At 40.7% G+C, this 14,752-nt stretch overlaps 1 protein-coding gene across 1 annotated transcript in view; it reads right to left on the reverse strand.

Annotated features, from left to right (window-relative positions):
* Window positions 1-1,472: 1,472 nt before the first annotated feature.
* plekhh2 (pleckstrin homology domain containing, family H (with MyTH4 domain) member 2) overlaps window positions 1,473-14,752 on the reverse strand; it is a 34,297-nt gene continuing 21,017 nt past the window's right edge. The window contains exons 15-30 of the mRNA XM_084736169.1: window positions 14,561-14,719; window positions 14,363-14,443; window positions 13,775-13,954; window positions 13,507-13,615; window positions 12,895-13,007; window positions 12,539-12,718; window positions 11,487-11,584; window positions 8,852-9,029; window positions 7,712-7,867; window positions 7,517-7,614; window positions 6,240-6,381; window positions 5,925-6,061; window positions 4,579-4,708; window positions 3,502-3,588; window positions 2,910-3,059; window positions 1,473-2,144 (exon numbers count right to left, since the gene is read on the reverse strand). Coding sequence (XP_084592295.1) covers window positions 1,959-2,144; window positions 2,910-3,059; window positions 3,502-3,588; window positions 4,579-4,708; window positions 5,925-6,061; window positions 6,240-6,381; window positions 7,517-7,614; window positions 7,712-7,867; window positions 8,852-9,029; window positions 11,487-11,584; window positions 12,539-12,718; window positions 12,895-13,007; window positions 13,507-13,615; window positions 13,775-13,954; window positions 14,363-14,443; window positions 14,561-14,719 — 2,184 coding nt within the window. The 3' untranslated portion in view covers window positions 1,473-1,958. The remainder of the gene's footprint in view (window positions 2,145-2,909; window positions 3,060-3,501; window positions 3,589-4,578; window positions 4,709-5,924; window positions 6,062-6,239; window positions 6,382-7,516; window positions 7,615-7,711; window positions 7,868-8,851; window positions 9,030-11,486; window positions 11,585-12,538; window positions 12,719-12,894; window positions 13,008-13,506; window positions 13,616-13,774; window positions 13,955-14,362; window positions 14,444-14,560; window positions 14,720-14,752) is intronic.

Genomic DNA, 14,752 nt, shown 5'->3' on the forward strand with positions numbered 1-14,752 from the left:
GGAGTCAGCACATGAAAGCAACACATCCATCAGGGATGGAATGGAAAAAAATCTCCCCGGTGAATGTGGAGAAAAGAAAAGTTTGTACCGACAGTATGTGTACAGCTCACAGCTCCAGTTTCACACCCAAATGTCACGTGTTCTCTGAGGGAGACACCTTAAAATGAAAGATATGACGTAAAATTATACCAAATGGATGAGAAAACTCCCACCTTATCTGGATGGAGCTCCCACGTTTTAAGAAGACAGCACCGGGCCCTGTTTACACCTGGTATTAACATGCGTGCTCGCTAATCTGATCACAAGGGGGCAGGCTTTTCTTGTGAAGAATTTATAGGAAGTGAAAAGTTTATACAACAAGAGGAACAAAAGAGGTGAGAAGCCTTCATCACGTCCAGTGTGAAGTGGTGAAAATAGTTCATGTTTATGTTACTGCAGATCAGAGCTGGAGATGAGAAACACGCGTCTACTGAAGTGAATGCTGATTGTTTCCTGTCCCACGGAGGAAAAAAGCCAGATGTTAGTGGGTGTTGGTGGCTTTTTTGTCCAGTGCCATCACAATACATCTCCAGTCACCATTTGTGATCAGATCTCACTTCTCGCTCTGTATGCAAATAAACAGTTAAACGTCCATCATCGTCCATTTGGACTTTAACTTGTTCCTTTTTTTAAGTTCAGCAACTGAACTTTTCCATCAGCCGACAACAGCCTGACAGGAGATTTTATTTTATTTTTATTTCAATAACTTGCATACATTTTTGATTGAAAATATATAGAATAAAAAAATAATTTGCACATGAACACAACACTTTTTTAAGATTTTGTTTATCTTAGACTTTCCTGCTAAGTGGTATGAATCACATGCAGGCCAGCTGATACACGTACATCTGAGGCAATCAAATTAACCGCAGGCTAGTTAATGATGTTTCTGAGATAATGACGTGTGCTGATTGTTCCTGTTGATGCAAGTGAAGGAAGACAAAGTACCAGTCACAGTGAAACTGTGTGGAAAAAAAGCCTTTCCATAAAACAGCTGGAATTTGGTTCAACAGTCAACCTGAAAGACTGCAGAGGGATAATTTAACGTTAATAATTCACATAAATAGAGCTGAACTACCCTCTAATAATCAACCCTGTAACAGCTTAAAGTGACACAGGAAGTGAAACTGAAACATTTTTCTGCTTCTCTTATTTTGAGACAAATGTTTGTGCTGATTTCATAAACTTTTACCACAAAATGACAGAAGTAGAAAAAAGTGACGAATGTGGTTCATACCACTTAAGAGTGTTGTGTTTATGTGTGAATTATTTTTTATTATATATTTTGTAAATCACATAATTTAATTAAATCTTTATTGAAATAAAATATATAATTCTATATAATTAGATGTTGTTATTTTAATTCTTGATTGATTAGTTGGACACATCATCCTGGGGATCTGTCCTAAACAACACAGTAAAGGCTGCGTCTGTGTGGAGAAAGTCTACCAGACTCCCTTAAAAAATCGCACGATTTTGTGAGTTGTTGAGTGAGGAGAAACATTAGAAACTTTGTGAAGCAAAGTCTTCGACAAATTCTGAATTATTTTGGTTTTCTTGTAAATTCGGCAAATATTATATAGTAAATTATCTTTTTCTGTAAAAAAAAAAATATAGAGCAAACACTCGAGGTGCATGTGGGGACACATTGCACAACTGTGTACTTGTGACTGGATCACATAAGATGCAGGCTAATGCAGGTGTAAACAGGCTGAGAAGTGACATTTTCATACCAGACATACCAGAGATGAATCTGTCCCAGTGAGACAAATGTACAGGATCTGACTGATAAGAAAGAAGAGCTACATGAGGTTAAAATCAGGCCGAGTGCAGCTGTAAAACTTAAATAAGGTAAAATAAAGGCAGCTCGGTGAGGTGGATATTTCTCAGAGACATCGTGGCGTGACATTCTCCTGCCATCACAGCAGCGTGGGCGCCTTGCTGGGGCGTCCCAGCGCCGGCGGAGATTTGCTCCTCAGCTCTTTGCTCTTCAGGTTGACGGGCTGGGCCACCATCAGGGCGGGCGCGGAGAGGTGGTGGGCGGCGGCCTTCTGCTGATGTGCGCTGTTGATGTAACTGGAGATGAGGAGGGTGATCTCCCTGATCTGTCGACCAAACAAAACCAAAAGGGATGTCAGTGTGTGTTTGGGGTGTTTCAACGGGTGAGTGACTGTGAAGACATCCTTGTTATGGTTTGTTTCAGCTGATCAGGGCACTGAAAACTTTAATGCCACAAAAAAACATTGTCAACACAGTGTTCGGATTATTTGAAGTGGGGTTATATGAGGTAGTCAGTATTGGAAGTGATGAGCAAAATGTATTTTAGATACCTAAAAAAATAGCATAAAGAAACACTTGAGGTTGCAGTGAGAGTCTGCAGGAGCTGCAGAGATCAAAATGAGAGCAGAAAGTCAAGTCTGTGTAAACATCACAGCATCATGTCGTATCACCATCCAGATCATATCTATAATGTGAACTCCTCTCAGGGGTCACAGAGCTGATGAGCAGGCAGATGGAAAAGACACAACAAACCGGATCTTAATTGAGGATCTAAAATTGACTCGGGTTGGGCAGACATGCTGCTCTCCAGAAACACCTCAAACTGCACAGTAGAGCACAGATTCAACAGGTACTTTTTATAGCATCTTCTGGTAGTAAACAAATTAAAATCCCCTTAAAATCAGCACCAGCTCAGAAACATGTATTCACTTCATGCACACGGTGTGTAACTTCATCTCATAAAGGTGAAACATGTTTGATCGGCTCAACAATAAAGAAACTGTGTAAGAATTTGGATGAAATAACTCCTCATGGACTCTCTGACCACGACTTGAGCGTCTGATGTCACGTGTGTCTGATCTGTCTCTGACCTTGGAGGCGTCCATAGCAAACAGATGTTTCTCCGTAGGTTTGTCTTTGCTCGCGTTGGTGCCGATGCTCTGTCCCACAACCAGCATGAAGTCCTGTTTGCAGCCTCCGAACGTCATCAGGTTCTTGTAGGGGTGAGACACCAGCAGCTTCTGAGCACACAGACACACAGACGTTTGTGTTATTATGACAGCGAGAGACAGAAAACAACGAGAGACACACAAAAATCACACCTTACTCATCTCTTATAGTTTTATTTACATCTTCACGTGAACTATTTTCTTTAGCATGTGAGCGAAAGTTTCACTTATCAGCATTTGTGTGACATCTTAGTCCATACATACAAACAGCCAGTCGTTCTGTATTAATTAAGCTAAATTATAGCAAGAAACCAATAAGAAATGTTGATTTCCAAGGTCTTGGATTAAACACCGCCTCACTATTGCTCAACATCAAAACATGAAGCATCAGATAAGTTTTAACAGATTGTGTGACAAAATAGATAACCACCCCCCGATTCACAGGAACTTTCTCAGGATATCAAGAGATGTAATGTCTGAAAAGTTGCAGAGGAGGTAAAAAAGAAATGCTTACCACAGAGTTGTGCTCCAGAACACTGATACCATCTTCATGCACTGCCAGCCAGACACGAACACCCTGCTCTGGAGACGGAGTGATGGACTGAAAACAGACAAACAAGCAAGATCGATCACTAATTCACTGTCAGAATATACTTAAACATGATGCACTACACACAGTATGTTGTATAAACATGTTACAGAGCTGCTGTTGTTGATCCTCACTGAACTGGAGACACTTGAAGTGGACGTACCAGATGTTTTAGATGGTTTATTAAAAACACGGTAGTGGATTATAACTCCTAAATATTAAAGGGATAGTTCAGTTTTTTTTAAGTCTGGTTGTATGAGGTACTTTATTGATAGTCAGTGCATTATTTACAGGAAATGTTGGTCGACATGCCTCCAGTTTGCTGACGCAGCAGCAGACTGTAGGAAGCTAAACAATGAACTGCTGAGGACAGGATCGACAGCAAAATGTGTTTTAGCCACTTAAAAAAAATGGTCTACCTAAAATAAAAAAAATGCAAGCGAGTCAGACTTCCTCTTCATTTGCATGTTATACACTCTGATTTCAATCCATGCAGTAGTTATTACTTTATAGCAGTGATTCAAAGTTCATCATTCCAGACAATTGTTTCTTTCGAGTAACCCTTTAACGAAGGGATTTCAGGATGATTTCCAACAATCACTGCAATTCAATCATCGTGCAGACGGTGCTGTACACTACTGTGTACACACCACAGTCACGCTTTGTTTTATCGGTGACAAAAAAACAGGAAACCACCGTGCACAAGTGCAATCAGTTCCTGTTGATACAGCGTCAGTCAAATGTTCATTTTTTTTACTGTGACTATTGTGAAGATCAGCCAAGATAAAACATCACAGACTCCCACAGTGCACAGAGGTTTCTATTCCTTTCCTTTCTCTTTCCCTTTTCTGTAAACTAAGAGTTTATTTAGTTCATATTTTTACCTTTGTTTGTTCAACACTGTTTTTAGTGTGAGAGCAAATAACAATTCTCTCTAACACTGTTTATATCTCGGCCGACGATAAGATAACTTGAATTTACAGGAGATTACAGTTCACTTACCTCGGCTTCAAACAGCTTGGCACCGAAGAAAGGCCACTTCCTGGCGACGGTCAGGTAGATCCTGACACACTCTGATGAACTTCGACCCCTGAGGGAGGCCCAGCGAGCAGAGAGACGCTGCAGCAGTTGTCTGAGAGGAGGACGGAGGAGAATAAATCCATCAGAAACATTTCTTCATGAAAACAGTCTTCTGTTTGAAACTGTCAGAGTTCATACAGTGAAATAAAGCAGCCGTATAAATCCATCAGAACTGTCTAAAAAATAATTTCCTCTGCCCTGTCAAGTTTTTAACTACAGTTTGTAGTTTTTTGCTGCTTAAATATCACTGATATTTGCTGCAGTGACATTACTGCGTCCATGGACGTCTCATCATTAAACCATCTGTTAAATTATGTTGGGCAGAGCAAACTTCCCAGGTGATTTCTTTATTGTGTTTTTGATGTGTGAATGTCATCTTTATCAATTTCTTTTGGCCATTTAAGTGGAAATATTTCCATGTGTGCAGCAATGTCACAGAATTCATGTTGCTGTGTGCACACAGCATCTCCTTCTTCCCACGCTTCATCCTGCAGCACATCCGTTATTAATCAGCACTTTGTAAAACAGAGTTTACAAAGCAAGATCAGAAGTTAATGAAGTTAAAACTGAGGTGAAATTATAACACAAGCACCAGAACATACAAGATATTAGAGAGAACTATGAAAGAGGTACAGCACAAAAAGAACAATAAAACTATTCTTTTATTTCTACATACTTAGAAACAGAAGGTTAAAAAGGCAACTTTGTATTATGTCAATAGACAAGATTACATAAAGGGAAATCTATAAAAATGGGTTTTAAGAAGTGCTAAGAATCCGTCATTTAAATAGAAATGTGCCTCAGGCAGGAACCTGGTTCTCAAAGGGAACAGGAGATTACACTCTGATTGGTTTAATTCATGTTACGCCCAAAACACATGCGATTAATTAAGAGACGAAATAAAATCCTTTTGTGACTTTTGTGACTTCCTTAGTGCTGCAGAGTGGAGCTGCACACGCTCTGAATGCACCACATGCTTTATACCAGCAACTGTCAAAAACTGAGTTGTGATTAAATATGGCCAAAAAACATCAAAACCAGTTTGTGGTCGACTGCAACACTAAAAATTCTAAAACATGGACGCTTCACACACATCTTCAACCCAGCTGCAGCACAGAAGATCTGAACAGTTATCAGGTTCATCTGGAGAAGTTTCAGTTCTACTTTGTACTGGATTATTTCATCTGATATCTGATGCCTCCGCGCTGCAGGAGGAGGAAGTGTGTGTGTGGACTGAATCACAGCCAGCTCTCAGTGTGTTCTGGTACCTGAGCTGTTCCTCAGACGTCGTCCTGCGGTAATGTTTGGGATAGAATCGGTCCAGAACCTGTTTCAGGGTTTGGTTGGACTTGGTCTGTGATGATCCAGGAGCCGAGAACGGGCGCTCAAAATCCCCAAACTCCACCTGAACACAGACACGCATCAGTGTTACGCTGCAGGCTCTGGTCCACCAAACACTTCTGTCACTTTTAAATTATAAAAATGTGTATTTGAGGCGTAGACTGCATGACTGTGAAGTCAAAAACAAACTACCAAAGCCATAAATTACTGCACTAATTTGATAAGATTTTGAATTTTCAGACCTGGGCCAGCAGGGCCGCCATCTCCAGAGCCAGCTCCTTGTTGACGGGGAAGTGTCCCGCTACGATGGCCTCGTTGGTCTGATAAGCGAGCAGCAGTCTCTCCCTCTCTGACTCCCCCCTGACCTGGAGAGAAAAGTACAGCCTGCAGATGGAAAAGTAAAGACAGAGACAGTGAATATAGTAAACAGAAATAAACAGAAACAGATGGAGAGACGTTGTAAAATACAGACGTGGACAACAGACACATTATTGAACTTGTTTGGTTTGTTAGTGTTGTATTTCTAAAGAGTCGAAGCAGCTGGTCTGACCTCCTGAGACTCGAGCTTTGTCAGTCTGACTTTTATGTTTTAAAGAACACTGTGATCCATGCAGGACCAAAACCAAAATAAAATAATGAATAAATAAACAAAAAAAACCTCACTAAATAAATTAATATTCAGTCAGAAAACAATCAGCATGGACTGCAGCTCGGATGAGGAGAAAGAGTTCCTGTGTTTCCCTTCAGTTAAAGGATATAAAAAGGTAATAGTTTATAAAGACTGTTTAACTTTTTACCTATTAAGTGCCTCAGATTTCTTCAATAAATTAACTAATATGCAATAAATGCACCCAAATGAATATTTATATTTAATTTGCCTATGTATTTATTTACCTTTGCATTAATTCCCCTGTTTATTTAGTCCCCCTTTTTTATTCATTTCTGGATTTTCTTCTAACACGTCCAGATGCATTTCTGCTTCATTAAGCAGATGAGCGTCTTTCAAATGAGTAGAGCCTGAATCAGTTTTTTGAAAAAGTAAAAATGTGTGAGCAAACAGCATTATGATGAGGTACTGCAGTGCTGCAGAGATGACCTGACCTAAAAATCTTGTTCTCTAGATGAAAGAAAACATCTTTGTTTGGTTCAGACCTCAATAAATATCACATCATCATGATTTTAATAGTGTTTTTTTTCAGTGAACATGAAAATTTTTAATGCAAAACTGATCATTTCCACTGATCGAATTGTATATTGCATTCAAAATAACATGAATTTTTTACCAAATTGTGAAGCCCTACTCTGAAGTTTTATATATAAGTTTTTATTATATATAAAGTTTCTCACATATTGCAGCAGTTGATGTATAGAATCGTCTGCATTCTCTTCTTCTTTAAGTGATTCTGAATATGTGCACAAAATAATTCTGAATCTGAAAAAGGTTAACCTGAATCTTAATTCCACACTAAACTAAATCCTTCATTATCCTGCATTATTAATCCGTGTTGATCGTTTCTACCTGTTCTTGTAGGTGAGTCGGACTGTCCTGGTGTTCTCAGACTTGCCGGTGTGCTGCTCCTTCGACGCCTGTTCCCACTTGGAGATAATGTCACAAATCTGCAGGTTTGTGTGGAGAAGACAGATCTGTGTCAAGTATTAAACACACCTCACACTCCCCGTCTTCCAAAAGTCATCACCTCGTGAATAGAGTCACCTTGATGCCTCCCTGGATGCAGTGCTCCAGCTCTCGTCCTGTGGGGTCGTCAGTGTAAAGGCTGAAACCGTTCAGGCCCGTTTTCCTCATGCCGGTGTCCTGGTTGAGGCGACACTGGAACTCGTCCACCGTGGTCGAAGCATCGAAGCTCACCACCTACAGAAGTGTGGTTAAATGACACTGATGACGATTATCACGACTTCTTCCTTTTGAAAAGCTCTGATGTTTAGTCTGACTAACTCTGAATGACATATATAATAAATCTTCAGACCACAGATCTAATCTGAGTGGAGTTTCTCATGAGTTTTTTTATTTATTTTCAGGAAGACTTGAAGATAAAAACATCCTCATAGCCAATTAATGGTCAAACTAGAATCACTATAAATTATAATCAGTCAAAATGACCATCACTGTTTCGTTCCTCGTGGCTCCAAATTCCCAAAAAATTTGGTAAAATTTAAAATATTCGAATCTCCCTTTTGCTGGGGACTCACCTACACCTACAACCCACTTAAATCTGTGGTAGACAACATTTTTTTTGGCATCAATCAAGAATAATTTCATAATAACAGTTCATCATGTTGTAAATGAAGTGGTCTGCGACAGAACTAGACTTCTGCACCTCCTCTTTGCTCTGTTTTTAGCATTTAGAGACTCTGGCCCATGACGGTAGACTTAAACCAATCACAGGTCTTCTCCGACTGGGGGCTCCTATTGGCTGTTCTGCTAGCGCAGCTACGTGTGCATGTTCCTCTGGTGAGACCCTGAATCAATGGCTGAAACTCCTGCAGGAAAAGTCGCTATAAAACAGAGAATCTTAAAAGGAGTCCAGCTGATGAGCAGCAGCTGACACAGCAAGACAGCCGCTCAGAGCGGGGGAGCTCTGCAGGAGAGGGTCGGTGGCAGAGGAGTTCCTGAAAGAGGGAACACCGCGCCAACCGTGCTATGATATCATCACTTCCTGGAAACTTACACAGCCATAACAGAGAGCAGGAAGTAAGAAAAACAAGCACCCCTGCAGGAGAAACTGTGGACACGTGTAAACTGTGTGTGACTTACGGCTATGATCTGAGGACAGCAGGATTTAAACTGTTAGCATGAGTTAGCTCTGTAGGGCTTCACTGTGAGGTGTGTTGTTACCTGGTAGGTGTTGTTGAGGAAGTGAACTGGCACGCTGAAAGGCAGGGAGTGATGGTACGGGTTCCTCAGCAGGATGGACAGGATCTCCATACGGGATGGCCTCGCCTGCCTCTCACCTTTCTGCTGCGTCCGCTCCATAGAGCGCTGACAGTAGATGGCATATTTACCCACCTCAGTCCTGAAAACAACCAGGGAGACAATGATATAAGAGCTGTGCACATCATATACAGTTACACACTGTTATTGGAATTCACTCAGTGCACTTTAAAGGGACAGTTCATCCCAAAAAAAATATGCGGTGCTAATTATCCATCTAGATAGTTTTGGTGTGAGCTGCAGAGTTTTGGAGATATCAGCTGTAAAGATGTCTGCCAGGACCAACACAGTTTTCTTTCCAAAAATCATGACATGGTTATTCAAAATAATCTAGAGAACAGTGACAGAAACACAGAGCAGGTGATGTGCTGCAGTGGCAGCACTTTTACTTTCTAAGAATGTGTGAAAATCTTGGGGTACAAATTATTCCTCCTGGTGTCCACACGAGTAAATATTACATCATAATGTAAAGCAATTAAAAAACAAAGGCAAACAGAGACAAAACATAAAAAACTACAAAAGACACATAGATGAAAGGAAAAGGGTATTAAAAACAACATAAATCACATGCAACTCCAAGTGCTCAACATAAAAAGAGGGTAACGCTTCAATTTCCAGGTCCCATAATTTCATAGTAAAGAGGAAAAAGAAATCTGTCTGGAGCCGCAGCTGTTAAAATCTCTTTTCCTTGAGACTCAAGAAGACGAGCCACCACCAAAATTTAGAAGAAACGGCATCAAACCATATACATAGTCTGTGACACACATTTTAGTTAAAAGAGTTTTGAACTCAATCTTTAAAATAAACTTTAAAAAGTGTTGCTGACCTATAATCTTTAATTGAGATAATTTACTTTTTTTCTTTAGATAAACTTGAAACTTTTAGCTTTAGAAACTCATTTGATTTTTTAAATGCAGTTTTTAGGGGTTTCTAAAACTCAAGCTTTAAGTAAAGTAAAGCAGAAAAGTAAATTTTTTCAACAAAAGATCAGTAGCTGGTAAAACTTTGAGTTGCAGTACGTTGCCTTGAGATTTTTGAGTTTTCTCAACTTTTTTCACAGACCTACAACAATGATGAATGAAACTTAAAATGTTAAAAACCTGTTTTTTTATTTCCACCCCTGTGTTAACGTGTCTGGGTCCGTTTATCAACACACTCATCTGAAAAACCACTGAGGGATGCAGAGAGATTAAATAAATCTGAAAAGACATCTGTATGATGTGTGGCCGTTATTTCAAAATTCAATCCATCTTCAGTTGGATGTTTCCTGACAGGAAAACGCCCTCGTCTTTCAAGCTCCACACCTCAGTTTGGAACTCAGCCGGTCTGTTAAAAACACGATGATGAAATCGTCGTTGGTGTTTTCCCAGGCTGAGCGGCGCTCCTCATGACGAGTAAACTGAAACTCACGTGTGTGACCTCAATGAAGGTACAGAAACTCAGTTCAAGTTGAATTCCCTTCAGAGAATCATGGAAAGAGCAGCGACACTGTATTTAAATACATGTTCAGCAGGAAACTGGTGCTGTAGTTTGCATTGTGTTTGTTTGAGACAGAAGCACAGACGCTGCAACAGAAGTTAAAACACCACGAGTTACTAAACTGACTGTACGAGGCTGAGAAGTCGATCTGTGACAGCGGTACTTAGACTTTTTTTCTAAACGTCAGAAGTCAAAAAAATTCAGACAAACCCACCTCACGTTTTTTAAACAGCTGTTAAAGCTCCTACACAAAGTTTTCAACTAGTTATGAAACAGTCTGAGTTTAATACAGATGCCTCTATTTACAGAGATGGAAGGATGATTACAAATACTCTTTTAGTACTTTTATGAGAATATTTTCAAGTTGTTACTCGTACTTAAGGATGCATTACACTATGTAATCTACTTAGTAACTTTTAAAATCATAATGGAGTACTAACTTCAACTAACTACTAACTTTGAATTAATATCCAAATCTCTCATCTGCATTTTTGTAGCCAATCAGGTGATCTGATCACGAAGGACCAATGAAAACAAAGACTGATCCCTTTCAATCATCACCTCTGACTCTGTGTCAGTGTGCTGGTGTCTGTACCTGCAGACACTCTGCAGCTCTCTGCCTGTATTTCCTTATAGTTTCTCATTTTTTAGCTGCTGAGGACGTTTCACCAACACGAAACCTTGGTGTCTGATGTCCTGTCACGTTTATGAACAGCTCAGACAAATCCTACTGGCTCTGCCTTTAAAGGAAAATGAACAAACTTTGCAACTCAGACTGAAGATTTGGAGAAACAGAAACCATTTGATAAGACCTACCAGGTAATAACACAGCACACAGTGAGGAATATTGATTGATATTTTGCTCAGGATGATTCAAAACTCCTCCACTTTGCGTCGCGGCCCTGCATCACCCTGTCAGGGTTTATTTCACAATAATGACCTACTCACTGTACATTATCCCTCACGTACTGCACCCCTCTGGTGCGTTTACAAACAGCTCGGACAAATCCTACTGATGCTTCATGCTTCGGTGACGTTCAGGTCCCCGATGTTTCCTCACCTGGAGTCTCCATGTCTGTTGAGGTGAACCTGGAGCAGCCAGAGGAACGGATGCTGAGGCAGAAACAGTCCGACACACAGAGCGAGAAACTGCCAGCCCTGAAGGAGGACACACAAAAACACAAACGCAGTCACCGACAGAGACACTTTCTGTTGGTCCAAACTGTCACAAATATGAAAAGGAGCTGCTGGATCGTCTTCTGACTCGTTCTGTTGTCTTTAACTCCTGTCCAAGAAGTAGAACATGAGAAGCTGAACATTCAACTCTAAGGTGATGCTGCCCCCTGCTGGTGTGACTGGTGTATTCAGTCATTGCGTGGAGAAGATCACATGACTGCAGGGTGACGATGGACGGAGACGGAGGTGCAGATTTCAACACCTTTTCTGAAAGAATCAGTAAAATTTCACACAACATATAACTTCATATTATAACCGTCATTAATAACTAATAAACTGAGTTAATCAAACTTTAACAGTGAATAGAAAAATATTTTTTCAATTATTTTTAAGTTTCCATTCGATTTAAAAGTTTTCTACTTTTACCACGTTTCGATTAGATTTAAAATATTTTTCTACTTTTCCCTAATTTTTTTTTTTTTTTGAGATTATTTGTTTCTATCTGTGATTTAATGAGGCCTTTGATTTTTGTTTTATAATCTATTTAGAAGTTAATTCATCAACAGTTAAAGTGTGACAGTGTTGCCTCTCTGCTCCAACACACCTGATTCGAATGATCAGGCTGTTGTCAGGCTTCTGCAGAGGCTTGATGATGAGCTGATCATTTGAATCAGGTGCGTTGGATCAGAGAAACATCTAAAACATGCAGGACAGGGGTCCTTGAGGACCAGGGTTGGACACCACTGATCTATAAGAAACTGAAGGTGTGCGTGAAACTTTAATTCTATTATAGAGTGTCACCAGAGGATCTTTTGAGGACTTTCTCTTTACAAAAAAGCAAAAGTTATTTTTGTAAACATGGTTTCAGAGGTGCAGTACAGCATTTCCAGTCAACAACATACGTCACTGCTGCCACCATGTGGTGATGACACAAACCTGCAGGGGTCCTGGATGTCCGTGCGGCTGCCTCCTGCGGGTCTGTTTGATGAGCTGACAGAAGAGCTCGTTCTGGAGCTCGGGGTGAGCCAGACACACCTGCAAGGCGCTCTGGGCCAGCGAGACGTGGTAGTCGATGGCCGGAGCATCGATGGTCACGTTGATGAAAAGCTGACAGGTCTGAGGAGGATTACAACGAACGATTACTTCAACATTTATTAACCTGTCGATCGTTTTCTCGATTAACTGATCAGCTGTTTGGTCCATAAAATGTAAGAAAGTGGTGAAAAATGTGGATCAGTGTGTGTGTGTGTGTGTGTGTGTGTGTGTGTGTGTGTGTGTGTGTGTGTGTGTACCTTAAAGAGTTTGACAGCTTCTGTCTGCAGGGCTTGTGAAGGCAGCGTGGTGAGAGGAGACGACAGAGCTTCTTTACTGAAACACAACATGGGATGTCTCCAGCTCTGAGAGTCTGAAAGACACAAACAGACGGACTCCTGGCTACAAATCGAACAAATGTGCGAAAAGAAAAAACAGAAAGAAGCTGAGAGAAACATTTATAAACAAACACAAATGAGACACTAGATGGAGAAAAGAGAATTAAAAGAGGTTTTAAAATAACTTATGAACACAAACAGGGGAAAATGCATTTATTAAAAATATGGAGGCTGTTCTAAAGTACCTTTTGTCCACATCTTTTGCGTGTTAAACAAAAATAGAACAAATAAATTCACTTTAGAGATGAGGAATCTTTGCTCCTGTGGGTATTTGAAGGGTGTGGGTGTGTTTGTTTGACAGATTGTTGTATCAGATATTTTGCACATCTTTTGATCACAGATAAAGTGTTTCAAATGCTCGTGACAATCCCATCACGAGAAGTTCTCTCGCCGGGTGAAAACAATAACAGTCACACTGTGCAGTCAGCACAAAATTAAAGACACGACAAAAAACAGATAATTAGCAGGACTGACTTGGATCTCCGTCCAGTTGGAAGAGTTTTCCCACCAGCTGCTCAAACTCAGTGCCGACTTTCCCGACCATGGAGCCCGCTGCCACAGACAGATGGTAGAGCCACGAATCCTGCAGAGCAACAAAGAAAAAAAAACACAATTCAGATTAACTAATATATGGAAACAAAGAGAGGATCCTTGTCCTTCAAATGTTTGAAAGAATTTACACACAGACACAGACAGAAACTCAAAAACTCCAGGAAGATAAAATACAGGAAGTGACGCCGACCTTTTCGTGGCGGGACTCGATGAGCAGGTAGGTCGGACCTTGCTCCTGCGGGTGGATCGCGATGGTAAAAGGCGCCGTCTGCAAGCCCCGCCCACACGACTTCAGGTCGTCATCTGAGTCTCTTGACCTGTCCACCTCCTCCACCCGGGCCTCCCACAGCTTTATCTGACCTAGAGGGAACTGGGAAACACGCACAGGGACGCACAAACTCAAATACCGCTCTCCTCTGCCGAACAATTCACTGTTTGAAAGCTGAAGACTGAATTATGGGTGGGTGTCAAGATTAAATAAAAATAAATAAATTCAAGAAGTCCTACTATTTCATAGTAATGACCTGCTCACTGTAGATTATTTCTCTCTTAAAATTGGTTGGTTCAAGCCTATGGGAGCACATTTTGTTTTACAGGAAGAAAACATGGTTGGATTTTGGTATAAGAATACAAATAAATTGATTTTTTGTAATTTTTTGGCATATTTAATTAAATATGTGTAAAATATGAGCGGAGATGTGATCTAAAAGGGGTAAAAAAAAGCCATTTTTCATTTCACCTCAGCTTCAAGACCTGGACATTTGATGTTGAATCTTACCTTGTCCTCTTGACTGCGGAAATAATACAAGGTTTTGCCGATCAGAGCGCACCAAACCCGCTTAGAGTAGCCGTGTTTCACCTGCCACAGACACAGAGTGCAACTACAGTGACAGTCTGACAGGTTGCGAGTATCATTCTGGTGTGTTAGTTTTGAATTTTGATTTTTGTGACAGGTGATATTTGTAAGTTGCCGGACCTTGATGAGCAGTCCCTTCATGCCGGGGCGAATATCGGGCTGTGTGAAGAGAGGACTGGCAGCTTTCACCCTGAGCACGCTCTGCAGCACCCGGAGCCACTCCTCCAGCAGGTTGGGAGAGTCCGCCTTCAGGTAGTACAGCCTCTTCCCCGTCACTATCTACACACAACGACACGAACGCAAGTGAAGGTC

This window comes from Lutjanus erythropterus, chromosome 14 (assembly GCF_056507025.1).
Source record: "Lutjanus erythropterus isolate fLutEry1 chromosome 14, fLutEry1.hap2, whole genome shotgun sequence".
In the NCBI taxonomy this organism is placed as follows: domain Eukaryota; kingdom Metazoa; phylum Chordata; class Actinopteri; order Lutjaniformes; family Lutjanidae; genus Lutjanus; species Lutjanus erythropterus.